Here is a 14,662-nt window from a genome sequence, read left to right as displayed (position 1 = left end):
GCAAATCACCTAAACTTTTGCATATGATAAGTTGCAGGAAGAAAGCCTGGCTTACTGCATGATTCTACCCCTTCCCCCATTATCCTCTATGCATAACTTAAGGTATAAAAACTACTTTGGAAAATAAAATGCGGGCCTTGTTCACTGAAACTTGGTCTCCCCATGTCGTTCTTTCTCTCACCTTCTGGCTGAATTATTCAGCCTCTTTTCTCCACTAAATTTTCTCACTGAGCTATCCTTATTTCACCACTTTTTATATCTTTAATTAACGCTTAATTGATCTATTGTTTCCTGATCGCCGAAGCTGTCTCCCCTTCGAATTCCCTGGATCCACCGGGGCTGGACCCCGGCAAGTCTCCAATAACCTAGTACCCAGCACAGCACCTGGCACACAGGAGGTGTCAGGAAATACTTCTTGAGTGAATGTGAGAATCTACATCATAAACATTCATCGGCTCTCTAGATAGGTTCTAACCCAAGCCGTGTTTCTTCAGCTTGTTTTAAAAGCTGTTAAAAGACTTCAGGAGGGAACTGAAGCACTTACCAAAGCCTCTCAAATACAGATATTATTAACACATTAACACATGCTGTACATGTTGGCATATACATTTAAGCACAAGAACAGCCTGCCTTTACAGAATACAGTTGACCCTTGACCAACACAGGTTTAAACTGTAGGCCTACTCACACTTGGACTGTTTTCTTCTTTATCCCTCATTTTATTTATTGGGATATAATCGTTTTCCCACGGTGTGTTACTTTCTGCTGCACGGTGAGATGAATCAGCTGTATGTACACACGTATCCCTTCCCTCTGGGAGCTCCCCTCCCAGCCCACACCCCCATCCCCACTCCTCTAGGTCATCACAGAGCTGAGCTCAGCTCCCGCGCAGACAGCAGGTGCCCACCAGGCGTCTGTTTGATACATGGGAGTGTATGTATGTTGATCCTAGTCTCCCAGTTCACCCCACTGGATTTTCTCAATAATAAATACTAGAGTATGACAGGATTGAGCATTGGTTGAATCTGCCGACACGGAAGTGAAGATACAGAGGAACTGAGTATTACAGAGGGCTGACTATAAATTACATGCAAATTTTCGGTTGCACAGAAGGTCAGCACCCCAACCCACCCCCTTGGTAAGAATCAACTGTATATATGTTGTGCTTAGTTGCTCAGTTGTATCCAACGCTTTGAGACGCCATGGACAGTAGCCCACCAGGCTCCTCTGTCCATGGGATTCTCCAGGCAAGAATACTGGAGTGGGTTGCCATGCCCTCCTCCAGGGGATCTTCCCAACTGAGGGATCAAACCCAGGTCTCCCATGTTGCAGGCAGATTCTTTACCATCTGAGCTACTGGGGAAGCCCAAGAATCCTGGAGTGGGTGGCCTAACCCTTCGCCAAGGGATCTTCCTGACCCAGGAATCAAAACAGGGTCTCCTGCATTGCAGGTGGATTTGTTACCAACTGAGAAACCAGGGAAGCCCCAACTGTTATATAAACATGTGTGAATGAATCTATTCAGAGCCCTTGTGTGGTAGCAGTGGATATGCACATAGAGTCAGAATTAGTGGGACCGAGGACCATGGTTCAAAAAGCAGGCCCAAGGGCCCCTGCCCAGCATAGCTGCTGCAGAGCCACATTGTCTGGGAGTCCTCTCTGAGTCCTTTGGGCGTACACAAGGCATCCTGTGCCCCTTCTTCCTGTCTTCTCCATCCACACAGCCAAGGTCTCCCAGCTGCTGCAGGCCTGGACCTACAGCTCCATCTGGGCCAGCCAGGTGCTGGAGGGGAGACTAGAAAATAAGTCCTGATGAGTCAATCATAGCTGCCAGTTCAGCCTCTAAACACACACCCTACGATTGAATCCTGGCTCCTCCACAATGTTAGCACGTGTCTTATATAAGCCATCTCATGTCTCTGGATTTGATTTTATCTGCAAAGGGCAGGTAGAAGTAGCATCCACCCTCCAACGCCTTGTGAGCATGGGCCAAGGTCATATACATATAGCACATAAGTCTGGGATATAAAAAGTATTTAGCAAACGATCGTTATTATCATTACCATCAGAACTGTTTTCTGTGTCTTTCCAAGGAAAATCCAGCTGTGGACTGGGGCTTTCTATTGCATTGATGCCAAAACCACATCTTCCAGAATCTACTCTAGGACTCCCAGATGCATCCAACCTTGTCACAGTGCACACAAGCACACATGTTCCAGACCTACAACAATGAGGGGGGGGTGGGGTAAGTGCAGAGATTCTCCAGTTAGACTCCTTAGTCCCAAGACACCTACCACTAATCAAACAATATTCTACTGTTTAAGTTAACACAGCCTCAGCCTCTGACATACCCAGAAATGCTGTTTATTAACTTCAGAATTAGCCTCCTATTCCTTATCCTCGACAATTTTGCAAAAGTAAATATGTAAAAGCCCCAAAAGCAGAGTAGCAAATTGTACTTTTTTCCATTGAAAGGCTCCCCCGTTTGAGGGTACTCGATCACATTATAACATTGCAGAACTGTCAGAGTGTAATTAGCCTGCATTGCTTCACATTCCTGGTGGGGCAATTGTTTAAGACACAGCTTTATAAGGGACCAAATGAAACAGGAGAGACCTGTGATGCTGTGATCTTCAGGGTACCCGTCAGGGGAAGGGGCAGAAGGCAGGCCGGGAGAGGCAGTCTTTGAAGACAAGGAAGGCCATGTTCAGCCTGAAGATGCTCCCACTTCTGCTCTTACTCCACGTGCAGCTTTCCAGGGCCTTTCCAGTATCTTTTGCATCCCTAGAAGAGAAAAACAGAAACATTGTTCAGGTACCTCAACTATCATTTAGGTGGGTGGTTGATTTGCTGGTGATGAGAAAATTTTGGGGTTATCCTCTCTTTTTAGTTGAAACCGCCTGAAGGAATTATGTGAATGATTTGCTTGAGGCTGAACATCTTGTTTCAATGATTAGGAAAGTTCCAAACGGGGCTCTCTGAAAGCCGGGCGTGCAAACATGCTGGACTCTTCAAACCCTTGGAAAACAACGGCTGCCAAGCTGCTCCAGCAGGGAAAACCTTTTAGAAGGAATGGTTTTAATTATAAACTGATTTTCTTTCTCACTTACCTAAGACTTCCTTTCTAGAATGTCTGCAATGCAGTTACTACATGATTGGTGCTTTCTTGTATGAACTTGTTTGTGCAGCCAAATATCTCAGGCGTACAAGAGAGTGTGAGGATGGGAAACTATAAGAAACCAGAAATCAGTTCATCATGTGGTGTTATTTCCTAAAATCAGACTATGGGGCTGTTTATAAACTCTTGGAAGCATTGTAATAAACAAAACTGATAGCTTTTTCCCCATTATTTAACAGTATGAAAGGCCAAGTCTTTAAAGAAAAACAAAGGAATGCTGTCAGAAATTTGTCATGCACAATTTTCTCAGCATTACAGTTTTAGAAAAGCATTTTTTTCTTGTTGATTCTTTTTGTTTGACTTAAAAAAAAAAAATACTTCTTACCATGATACAGTAACCCATGGCTGATAGCCAGAAGTGATTAAGTACTTATTCTGCACAGGGTGTCCTGCTCAGCATTTCTCAAATATTGTCTCATTTCATCCTACAGCAACCCTGTGATGACAGATTATTAATTCCACTTTAGAGATAAAAATGAATCTTAAATTATCTAAGTGATGTGTCCAGGACACACAATTAATCCGTGGCAGAGCTAAGTTTTGAACCCAAAGCTATCTGATCTCAAAATTGCTGTGTCCTGTGTCACTTGCAAAGTGCCACTTAAGGATGCTTAAGGTGAAAGAAAGAAGTCTCATAATTGGCTCATTAACAACCTTCAGAACCTGTACTTAATGAGTTCTGGCCCCTCTTGAAGAGTTACTGTGGTGAATAAAAGGCTAATGAGAGTGATGCTGCTGTTACTCCAAAACATGTTTGGTGTTCTTCTCTTAAAATTCTCAGTTCTCATTTGGGAAGCAGCGTGGTGAATTGGGACCCGATTATCATCTTGGCAAGTTCCTTATTTTTTTGCATCTTCATGTCAGTGTGAATGATTAACCCTCCTCTACAATAGTGAAAAGAGGATAAAAAAAGAGAATCTGCGTTGCTGCAACTAATACTTCAAGAAGTCAATAAATGCTTATGCTGTTTTGTTTTGTTTGCTTTTTAATAAAAACAAGAAGGCAGTCTCCTAACTGTATACTAGCATTTTGCTTGAGATTGCTTAAGATGTCTATCTTACCCTTCATGAAATACCTATTTTTAGGAATAATAGTAACTGTAGCACTGAAGGGATAAACTGTTCTTTCCAGTAGGCCCTTTTCTCTCAAAGTCAACCAGCAAATTTGTGCTTTTATCTTTGTGGTGATCAGGTTATTAGCCCTGGTTTGACCTCTGTAATAACTTAAAAAGGAATGCAAAACCCCAGAGAACTGAAGGCAATTTCACAGCAAATCCCTTATATGTTTGTCTTTTTCCAGAATTACCTAGAGAAGTTCTACCAATTGCCAAGGTTCAAATATAAGTCTGAAAGGAAGAGCAAAACTAATGTGATTGTTGAGACACTTAAAAGAATGCAGCAATTCTTCGGGCTGAACGTGACAGGGAAGCCAAATGAGGAAACCCTGGAGATGATGAGAAAGCCTCGCTGTGGAGTGCCCGACTCGGGCAGCTTTATGAGAACCCCAGGAAACCCCAAGTGGGAAAAAACTAAGCTGACCTACAGGTGATATTTCTCGAGTTTCAGAGATTATTCACTGAGCCAGTGTTCACTGAACTCTTACTGTGTTAGACACTGAATCAGAACTTGGACTCCACTAGAGACAAGTAAATATCCCTGTTCTTACACAGTTTAGATTCTAGTGAATGAATGAGAGGATAAAGTGGCGAAGATCCCATGGGTTCTTATCAATCCAAAGCCTGCCATTTTTGGTCTCCTTTCTCTAACAGTCTAAAGAGGACTATGGCAAAGTTAGGCTGTCTGTCCAAGAACTCATGTCAGTGGCTTGTGGTTTAGTCACTAGGTTATGTCTGACTGTTTATGACCCCGTGGACTGTAGCCCACCAGGCTCCTCTGCCCATGGGACTTCCCAGGCAAGAATACTGGAGAGGGTTGCCATTTCCTTCTCCAGGGGATCTTCCCGATCCAGGGATCAAATCCGAGTCTCCAGCATTTACAGGCAGTCTCCCGAATTGCATGCAGGTGAATTCTTTACCACTGAGCCACCAGGGACCCCCCAAAAGACTTAATCATTGCTGGAGATAATCTAGCCTCACTTTTCATCCATTTTGAAGATAATAACAGTAATAATGATACACTATATTTATTGAAGACTACTATTTGCCAAGTAGTGAACTAAATGCTTTATATATATTTACTCTCACAAAAGCCTTATGAGAGGGGTACTATTTTACCATCCTCATTTTATGAATAAGGAAGTGGAGTTTAAAGACATGTAGTAACTTGTCCAGAAGCCAGGTCTGTCTTCAACCCTAAGTCCTTCACCCACTCCTTACACAGTGTTCAGTGGTAGCATGTTACACATGCAACAAACTCCAAACTAGAGCAATTGAATCTACCGAGGGACTGCTGTTCTAAAGACTAATGTGCCTTCTCATTTTGAAGGATTGTGAACTATACCTCGAACTTGACAGAGACGGATGTGGAAGCAATTATTGAGGACGCCTTTAAAGTCTGGAGTGAAGTGTCACCCTTGACCTTCAACAGGACCTTGGACGAAGAAGCAGACATCCAGATTTCTTTTGCCCAAAGAGGTGGGCTCAAAGAAGTCAGGCTCAATGTTGCTTTCTCTGGCTAAACTGAAAAGTGGCTAAAACCTAATACAACTTGTTTTATTTCAGATCATGGGGACAATTCCCCATTTGATGGACCCGATGGAATTCTTGCTCATGCCTTTCAGCCAGGCCCTGGTATTGGAGGAGATGTTCATTTTGATGCAGAAGAAACATGGACCAAAACCTCTGAAAGTAAGTTAACCAAGGTTATGTCCACATGTAGCTTCTAAGTGAACTTTCCCATATTAGAATTTGCACGTCTACATGCACACACACACACACACAAACACACATTATTCTTATTACCTTAAGATACTAAGTTAATTTAGGTGAGAAAAAATCTTAAAAGCTAAATCCTGACCTTGTTTCCTAAGGCAGGAGTCAAAACAACAAATCATGGCTAAGTCCTTCCTGTTCCTATTTGTATAAATGAAGTTTTATTGGGACAGGGCCACATACTCTTCTTTTTATGTATCATCTATGACGACTTTCATACCACAATATCAGAGCTTATGGCTCACAAAATCTAAAATATTTACTATCTGGACTCTCATTAAAAAAAGTCTGCTTACCACTGATTTAGGGCATATCTTTATTTTAATATTGTGAAATTTTATGATGTTTGAAAAGATTTTTACTTTTGGAAATTCAGAAATAATAAGGTTTATTTAGAAAACTGTCCTACTTAGGAAAGAGCAGCCATCTAGATATTCTTGTTTATCTAGTCATTTCATCTTAATAGAGCTATTTTTTCAAAGATATGTTCCCATATAGCAAACTACCCCCTTCAGGAGAAGACTCAGGGTAAGAATAAGATCACCTGGAGGGAATAACTGAGTGGTGCTTTAAAAGGTTATAAGGTAACAAGAGGCCATGGGACAGTTTTTTGAAAATAATAAGAAAGGAACATTTTATCTTCACTTAGGACCTGTTCCTCCCACCATTTCCTCAACATCAATGATCTAAGTATTTATTCTATCTAAATCCCTGTGCTTGGAGCTGTGTGTTCACAAAGATAATAAACTCTCCCCATGACTTCGGATTCTTGTTGCCCTTCCCACCAGGTCAGATGGTCACTACTGCTCACCTGATCCAGAATCCCACCTGGACTGTTCACCTCTGGTCTCTGTCCCTCTAATTCTCCCCAACACTGCAAGGAGTTTTGTTCTTGGAAAGCTCATGTCCACATTTGGAAAGCCTGGTATTTACATTTTCTAGGCCAAATATGTCCGTTTGACACTGAAAGCTCTTGGGGATCACCCAACATCATCTTTCATGGCTTGTCTTCACATTTCACACAGAGCAGCCACACTGCAATTCACTGTCCCCAGATGACAGCATCTGCTTTCCAACCATCCTACGTTGGCTCACGTTGCTTCCTCTTCCTGAAATGCCCTTGCCCACGCCCAAAGCCCCAGCTTTCAAAGTCTCTATTTTTCCATACTATGTCAATTGGTATGGAAACACCCCATTTTGTCTTCTTCTCAGAATCCTAGTAGCCTTTGTTTTGTCTTCTCTGACTTCCCTCCTCATTATTCCGCACATTCAAGTTGTTTGCACGTGTCTCCCTGGCTAGTCTATGCATCATGATAAATCCCCCAGAGCCCCTTGCCCAGTACTTTAGGCACTCAAAGATGTTTTTTGAAGCATTCATGAAGGCAAGGTGGAAGGATGTGATGATCAAGAAAGTAAGTCTTAGAGCATGGGTAGAATATTCAAGGCTAATTATCATCAGGAAGTGTTGAACACTGGAAAGAGCACAGGGCTTGCTATCATAACCGGGTTCAACCCCAGCTACCAGTTATTAGTTGCAAGACAAATAACAAGGTTCCAAAATCTCTGGGCTTCAGTTGCTTTCCTATAGAAGTATTTCTAATAATACTTCATAAGAAGGTTGCTAAGATTAAATATTATTACAATGACTAGCATATAAGAAAGTGCTCTACAACTATGATTTTTTTTTTTTAAAGTAGGCAGTGTTAGAAAATTCCTGTGTGTTTGTGAGATGGCACGTAGACCAGCTGGAGGGAAGGGTTCACATCAGACATCCAGTCCTCAGACGTCTGCCGGAGACAAATGCAGTAGTCTTGGACTTGGCAAAGGAGCTTGGGCTTTGTTTGACAGGAAGTGCAAGCCTTGAAAGTTTTTCAGTTCTAGTTATGAAAGGCACCGTACTCGTGGAAGTCAAAAGACAAGAGTAGGAACCAATAAGGGGCGGGGTTTGTCTCTTTCTGGTGGAAAATTCCCGATGCTTCCTGGAGAGCTCAGAATCAAGGAAGAGCTGGTGCTAGGCTCTGGGTAGTCAGGAAGCCAAAGGGAGTCAACCCCTCATGGGAGGCCCGGCTGACTGGCTTCTTTTCTGTGTGCCTCTTCACTTCGACTCGGCTTGTGGTGCTGTGGGTCTGGGAGGCTGGCAAGGAGCAGGTGTGGGGAGAGGGCCTCTGAGAGTCTTGAGACCTGTGATGGCCTCGTCATCATTTCCCTAAACCTCAGGTCTGTCAGTTATGAGAACTGGAAGAAAGGCAGTCCTCTTGTTTCTAAGACCTGATGAGGCGCTCATTACTCCTAATCACAACCTATGAGTCCTATCTTCTTTCCTTCCAGCCTCTATTTCATCAGATAATGAAGAGGGAAGGGAGAAGTCAGGCAGTTTGGGCCTCGAAGCTGCGTTCCTCGAGATCCTATTCCCACCACCCTTCAATCCACTTCAACCCATTCACTGCACACGCTTGCATTTCAGATTACAACTTGTTTCCTGTTGCTGCCCATGAATTCGGCCATTCCTTGGGGCTGGCTCACTCCACTGATCCTGGGGCCTTGATGTATCCCAATTACGCTTTCATTGACCCCAGCAGCTACTCACTGCATCAAGATGACATCAATGGCATTCAGGCCATCTACGGTAAGGTCGTCTGAAGTACGTGGTGACGCCTGGGCACGTCAGGGATGCTCACTGCAGTCTGCTATGATGATGGATGTTGGAGGGCACCTGGGAGCCCATCAGGAGAATAAACAGGGAAAATGTGGTGGATGCAGGCCATATAGTAATGTGCAGCCCTGAAAAACTCTGAATCAGGTGGACACAGATGAGTCTTTTGGAGAAGGAAATGGCAACCCACTCCAGTATTCTTGCCTGGAGAGTTCCATGGATAGAGGAGCCTGGTAGGCTACAGTCCATGGGGTCTCAAAGAGTTGGACATGACTGAGCAACTTCACTTTCTTTCTATAGTTCCTTTTGAAGAAGGAAATGGCAACCCACTCCAGTGTTCTTGCCTGGAGAATTGCATGGACAGAGGGGCCTGGTGGGCTACAGTCTATGGGGTTGCAAAGAGTCGGACACGACTAAACAACTAACACACACACACAGATGCGTCTTTAAAACATTGTGATTCCTGGATAAGAAACAGAATGATACATATTACACAGTGTACAAATAATGCAATATGTTGAATCCACACAAATTAAGAATGCATACAGACAAAGCAAAGCATTTTCAAGAAACATGCTAACAAACATATATTTACATATATATACATGTTGAACATATCAAGATTGTTGTCTGTGACAGAAAGAAGGAAATGGGATGGAGTATGAAGAGATAGAAATGTTTTTTAAACCTGAGACTGACACTTTTCAGGGAGGGATATAGAGGCCTTTGGTTCTGTCTAAGTGTGGTCTGGACCATTCCATCTCTCCTTCCTCTTGCCCTCCTGCCCCCTAGTAGCTGTAGGAACAAGAAGCCAGAGAAAGGTTTACAGCTCTTTCTATCTCTAAAAAAAAATTTAAAGTGTTGATGGGACAGGAGTATTGTGGAGTCACATTGGATAAAACATTCTCCCTTTCTGGTAAGATAGCAGTATCAAAACCAAGCAGGCTAGGGTCCCACGACTATGAATTTTTTTCATGACAGTAGAATTTTCAGGAACAATGAGACCTAGTCTAACTGCCCCTACTTCCCAATTCCTTTTCCTCTGAAAACACCTCCTTTCCTCGCTCACCCATATTTTAACTGCTTGCAACCTTTTGTTCTGCAATGAGAAAATACATTACAATTTAAATATTTATATGAAAAATATTTCTAAAATTGGACTTAGATTTATGCTGTTTGGCAGAAGACTGATAGATAAGAGCTTCTTGAAGGGGGATTTTTGTGGGAAATGAGAAAGTAGATACTGAGTGACTAAACATGCAGAAAGAGGAACCAAGAAGGGAAAGAAACATGGGATTCTGATTTTAAACTGGCAGAGGGGAAGGGGAAGAATTCACATTTCTTTGCTTCACAACTTAACCTGGAACAGTCCTTAAAGTCACAACTACTCTTTTGTTTATTTTTTATCTAATTCTTCGGGTGCGCTGGGTCTCCGTTGCTGCCCAGGTTTTCTCCAGCTGCGGTGAGAGGCGGCCTCTCTTCGCTGGCTTCTCCTGTCACGGGGTACAATCTCCAGGGTGCTCAGGCTGCAGTCGCCACGGTCCGTGGGCTCTCTAGTGGTGGTTCCCGGACTCTAGAGTGTGGCGGACGGGCTTAACTGCTCTGTGGCATGAGAGACCTTCCCAGATCAGGGATCAGACCCATGTCTCCTGCATTGGCAGGCAGACTCTTTACCAACTGAGCCATCAGGTTGAGCCTGTTTAATTTTCTTATTATAAAAAAAGACTTTTAAGAGAGCCTTAAAAGACTTTTAATGTGTGAAGGCAATGGCAACCCAGTCTAGTCCTCTTGCCTGGACAATCCCATGGATGGAGGAGCCTGGTAGGCTGTGGTGCATGGGGTCTCGAAGAGTCTGACATGACTGAGTGACTTCACTTTCACACACTGGAGAAGGAAATGGCAACCCACTCCAGTGTTCTTGCCTGGAGAATCCCAGGGACGGTGGAGCCTGGTGGGCTGCCATCTATGAGATCGCACAGAGTCGGACACGACTGAAGCGACTTAGCAGCAGCAGCAATGTGTGATGGGAGAAGGAAATGGCAACCCACTCCAGTATTCTTGCCTGGAGGATCCCAGGGACGGAAGAGCCTGGTGGGCTGCCGTCTAGAGTTGGACACGGCTGAAGCAACTTAGCAGCAGCAGCAGCAATGTGTAACTACTTTAACACCTTGTAGGATGGTCAGATAGCATTTCTTTTCATAGGAAGACCCTTCACTGACCTGAGATATATCGAATGTACACCCTGGGCTTATGTTTATAGAAAGTCTTTTTTAAATTTCAGGACCCTCAGGCAACCCTGTCCAACCTACTGGACCAACCACCCCCTCCGCCTGCGACCCCAGACTGACGTTTGACGCTGTCACTACTCTCCGTGGAGAAATACTCTTCTTCAAAGACAAGTATGAGAATGAAATATTCCTTCTTTTGACTTCTTTTACTGGCCAACTTAAAACTGTATTCTAATTAAGTCACATATTACACATTACTCAGCTTTTCCTTTGAAATCTATGCCTGTGAATGTCATCGGAATTGATAGTGCTTTCTGGGTAACTTAAAACATCCTGGAAGAGAAAAAATAGTTAAAACATTTGTAAATATTCAGATGTTTCTGAAGATGTATACAAACATGGGCTCTAGCTGTTAGAAATTCTGTGGCTGGGTTTCCCCAAGACCAAAATAGTATTCGGTCCCACCCAAATTCAGCCAGGTGAATGGAACCAGTCACTTCATAAGATGTGGGAAAAATCATCTGACTGAATTTTTCACTTTTCCATTGGGTATTTTGTGACCGTGTACCCACAGGCTGAGTGTGCTTGTATTCTAAATATCTTCCTCATACTGTAGCACCAGTAATGAAAGAGCCTAACAAAATAAGACGTGTCGGTGTGTGAGAATGGAGGTAGTGTAAAACGTAAGGCCCCTCCTGTCAGCTCCTCTGACACCTGCAGAGTTCTCACCAGATGGATGGGGTCACCACAAAGGACAAGGCATATGCTGGTCACCGAGCTGCCAGCATCGCCTTCACTGGGTGTCATATCCTCTCAGCAGGCTTACAGGGCCAGTTCCGGCCCCAGACTCGAAGAAACCGCCTACCTAGACTGTCACGCCTGCTTCTCTCCTTGTGTTCCACTAGGTACATCTGGAGGAAGCACCCTCAGCTACGAATGGTGGAACTCAATTTCATTTCTCTCTACTGGCCGTCCCTGCCAAACAGCATACAGGCTGCTTATGAGGATTTTGACAGGGACCTAATTTTCATATTCAAAGGTAACTGCCCGAGGTTTTCCTCTTCTTTTAGTTCCCAGTGGAGGGAAGGGCAGGACTCTTTTGTGCTCTTTTCCAAGTTCAAAGAGGTGAGTCAAGGAGAGAGTGTTAACGCTGGCTGCGTTTTTGTCGAGAGACCTGGGTTGGGTCCCCTGTCCACCACTAACTGCTGTGTGAACTTGAGCAGGTTGTACCCTCTTCAGGCATTAATCTCCTCATTTACAAAATAAGAACACTTCATTAGACCACCTTTAGCATTCTTCCACCCTTATCCCAGGTATAATTCTCTAAGATTCCCCCAAGGTTCTAGTTAAATCTCTGTATAGAAGTCACATGAGATAAGACATTCAAGTGTGGGACCCTGAATGCCAGGCTTAGAAGTTGGGAATATTTTACAGGTGTTGGGGAACCATGAGGTCTATCATAGCCCAATGATCTTAACTTGACCACCTTTTTCTTTTCAAGACTATTTTTTCCATTTTTATTCCTATGATGAATGTATGCAAAAGTTAAGAAGTGATATACATTTTGTAGGAATGGAAAAACTTTATCTGACATACACCTGAATCATTGACAGGCACCCAGTACTGGGCTCTGAGTGGCTATGATACTCAGCAAGGTTACCCCAAGCATATATCAAGCTATGGCTTCCCGAGCAGTGTCCAAGCAATTGATGCAGCTGTTTCCTACAGGAGAAAAACATACTTCTTTGTAAACGACCAGTTCTGGAGGTAAGATTTTTTTCCATTAGAGATTGAAATCTATATTTTTCACCCTGTCTAGAAACCATCGATGATCAGGTATCTGAAGGTTTAACACATCTAGATGGTCTCTGATAAGCATTCTTTTTCACAAGATAATTGATGTTGCTATGGCTTTTGAAATTTTCATAAAGTTAAGACGCCTGCCCAATGGTATTGAGCACTCTATATCCTGAAAAAGAGCTAACTTGAATAGAGCACTAAAGTGGGATCCAAAGAAAGAATTAGGCTAAGTCTCATTTATTCATGAAATTCTAAGAGTTAAATTCTACTACACTCAAGCAAATGTTATACAGAACTTGATTCCCAAGTTGAAATTATTATTTATATTTATTCAGATAGAGATGATGAATCAATTAAGTAAAAGCCTTAGAAACATAAGCTCTCCTTTTTGAAAATAACACTGCACCAGCAATCAGAAATCTGTCTTAGTATTAGTGATACCAGTATATTTTATAAATAGGTAGGTACCCTTAGGTAGAGAAATTAACCATCATTAGTTTCAATAAATAGGATATTGTGAAGAACTAATGAGAAGATATGTGTGAAGGCACTTTTTTAAAGTATATACAATTTAAAGAAAATTGTTATCATTGTATATTGTATTGATCTTAAAATATGGGATGATTTTTTTTTTTCTCGTCAGCTATGATGACCAAAGTCAATCTATGGAACCAGGTTATCCCCAAAGTATAGCAAGTTTTTTTCCAGGAATAGAAAGTAGAGTTGATGCAGTTTTCCAGGAGAATTGTAAGTAGAAAATAAACTTAATAAATTTGTTTAATTTTTTAAAATAGTTCATTTGCATGTGATAGTTATAATAGGACTGGAATGGGGTTTTTTAATTGAAAATATCCAAGATCTTCTACAAGCTAATTCAATACATTATATCTTTTCTTTTATATAGCCTTCTTCCTTTTCTTCAGTGGACCAAGATATTATGCATTTGATTTTCATGCTCGTAGAGTTACTAGAGTCGACAGAAGCAATAGATGGCTTAACTGTAGGTACAGTTGAAGCAAAATTAAATGTGATTGTATCCATTTTCTGAATATGGAAGGGAAGTCTAATTTGCATATCTATTACACTGTATCCTATTTATATTTTCTGAATAATAAATAATGTTGTTTGCTATCACTGTATTCATTGGACTTGTCTTCAGTGAAATTACATTTGGAGTATCCACTGTTTGCAGAGGTTGATTTGGTTCTCATACATTCCGTCTCATGTTAGTGAATCCATCACAAGAAGGAGATTGTCTTCTTTGCCACCTCAATCAATATTCATTATTTCCTTAACTTGTTTATTTGACTTCTACAATGCCCATTTATTCTTAAGTCTTTTAAATACATCTTAAGTGTACCTGCTACATGTTATTTAGCACTGTATTTTGGTTAGAAGTAAGGATTACGACCCCAGAAAAGGAAAGTGTAACTCACTCCAGTGTCCTTGCCTGGAAAATCCCATGGACAGAGGAGTCTGGCCAGCTATAGTCCATGGGGTCACAAAGAGTAGGACACAACTCTTTGAGTGAATAAACAACAACAACAAGTATTATGAACAACATAAGCCGTATACGTTGCCTTGACAAAAATGTGATGCTATTTTCCACTCTTGGAAAAAAATATTGTTGATACCTGTTGTGGATTGAATTGTATCCCCCTAAAAATGGTATCCAACTAGTGCATCCTAAAAGAGATCAGTCCTGGGTGTTCATTGGAAGGACTGATGCTGAGGCTGAAACTCCAGTACTTTGGCCACCTCAAGCAAAGAGTTGACTCATTGGAAAAGACCCTGATGCTGGGAGGGATTGGGGGCAGAAGGAGAAGGGGACAACAGATGAGATGGCTGGATGACATCACCGACTCGATGGACATGAGTTTGAGTGAACTCCGGGAGTTGGTGAGGGAGGCCTG

The 14,662-nt window shown here is 42.4% G+C and overlaps 1 protein-coding gene across 1 annotated transcript; it reads left to right on the top strand.

The window, feature by feature from the left end:
• The first annotated feature begins 2,622 nt into the window (after nt 1–2,622).
• Nucleotides 2,623–13,848, top strand: MMP8 (matrix metallopeptidase 8). Its single transcript, XM_006053060.3, has 10 exons — nt 2,623–2,814; nt 4,478–4,722; nt 5,623–5,771; nt 5,859–5,984; nt 8,533–8,694; nt 11,003–11,120; nt 11,855–11,988; nt 12,563–12,716; nt 13,393–13,496; nt 13,654–13,848. Exons 1-10 carry the CDS (start codon nt 2,704–2,706, stop codon nt 13,761–13,763), a joined length of 1,413 nt encoding a protein of 470 aa, XP_006053122.3. The 5' UTR covers nt 2,623–2,703; the 3' UTR covers nt 13,764–13,848.
• Nucleotides 13,849–14,662: the final 814 nt, after the last annotated feature.

The sequence above is a fragment of the Bubalus bubalis genome, chromosome 16, assembly GCF_019923935.1.
Source record: "Bubalus bubalis isolate 160015118507 breed Murrah chromosome 16, NDDB_SH_1, whole genome shotgun sequence".
Classification (NCBI taxonomy): Eukaryota; Metazoa; Chordata; class Mammalia; order Artiodactyla; family Bovidae; genus Bubalus; species Bubalus bubalis.
Note: the sequence above shows the minus strand (reverse complement) of the source record. Positions and strands in the feature narration are given on the sequence as shown.

Excerpts from the sequence above, each read along its gene's own strand:
- MMP8 (XM_006053060.3), top strand. The coding sequence starts at position 2,704 with ATGTTCAGCCTGAAGATGCTCCCACTTCTGCTCTTACTCCACGTGCAG. Across the intron at positions 4,723-5,622 it reads AAAACTAAGCTGACCTACAG|GATTGTGAACTATACCTCGA; the intron begins GTGATATTTCTC and ends CTCATTTTGAAG. Across the intron at positions 11,121-11,854 it reads ATACTCTTCTTCAAAGACAA|GTACATCTGGAGGAAGCACC; the intron begins GTATGAGAATGA and ends GTGTTCCACTAG.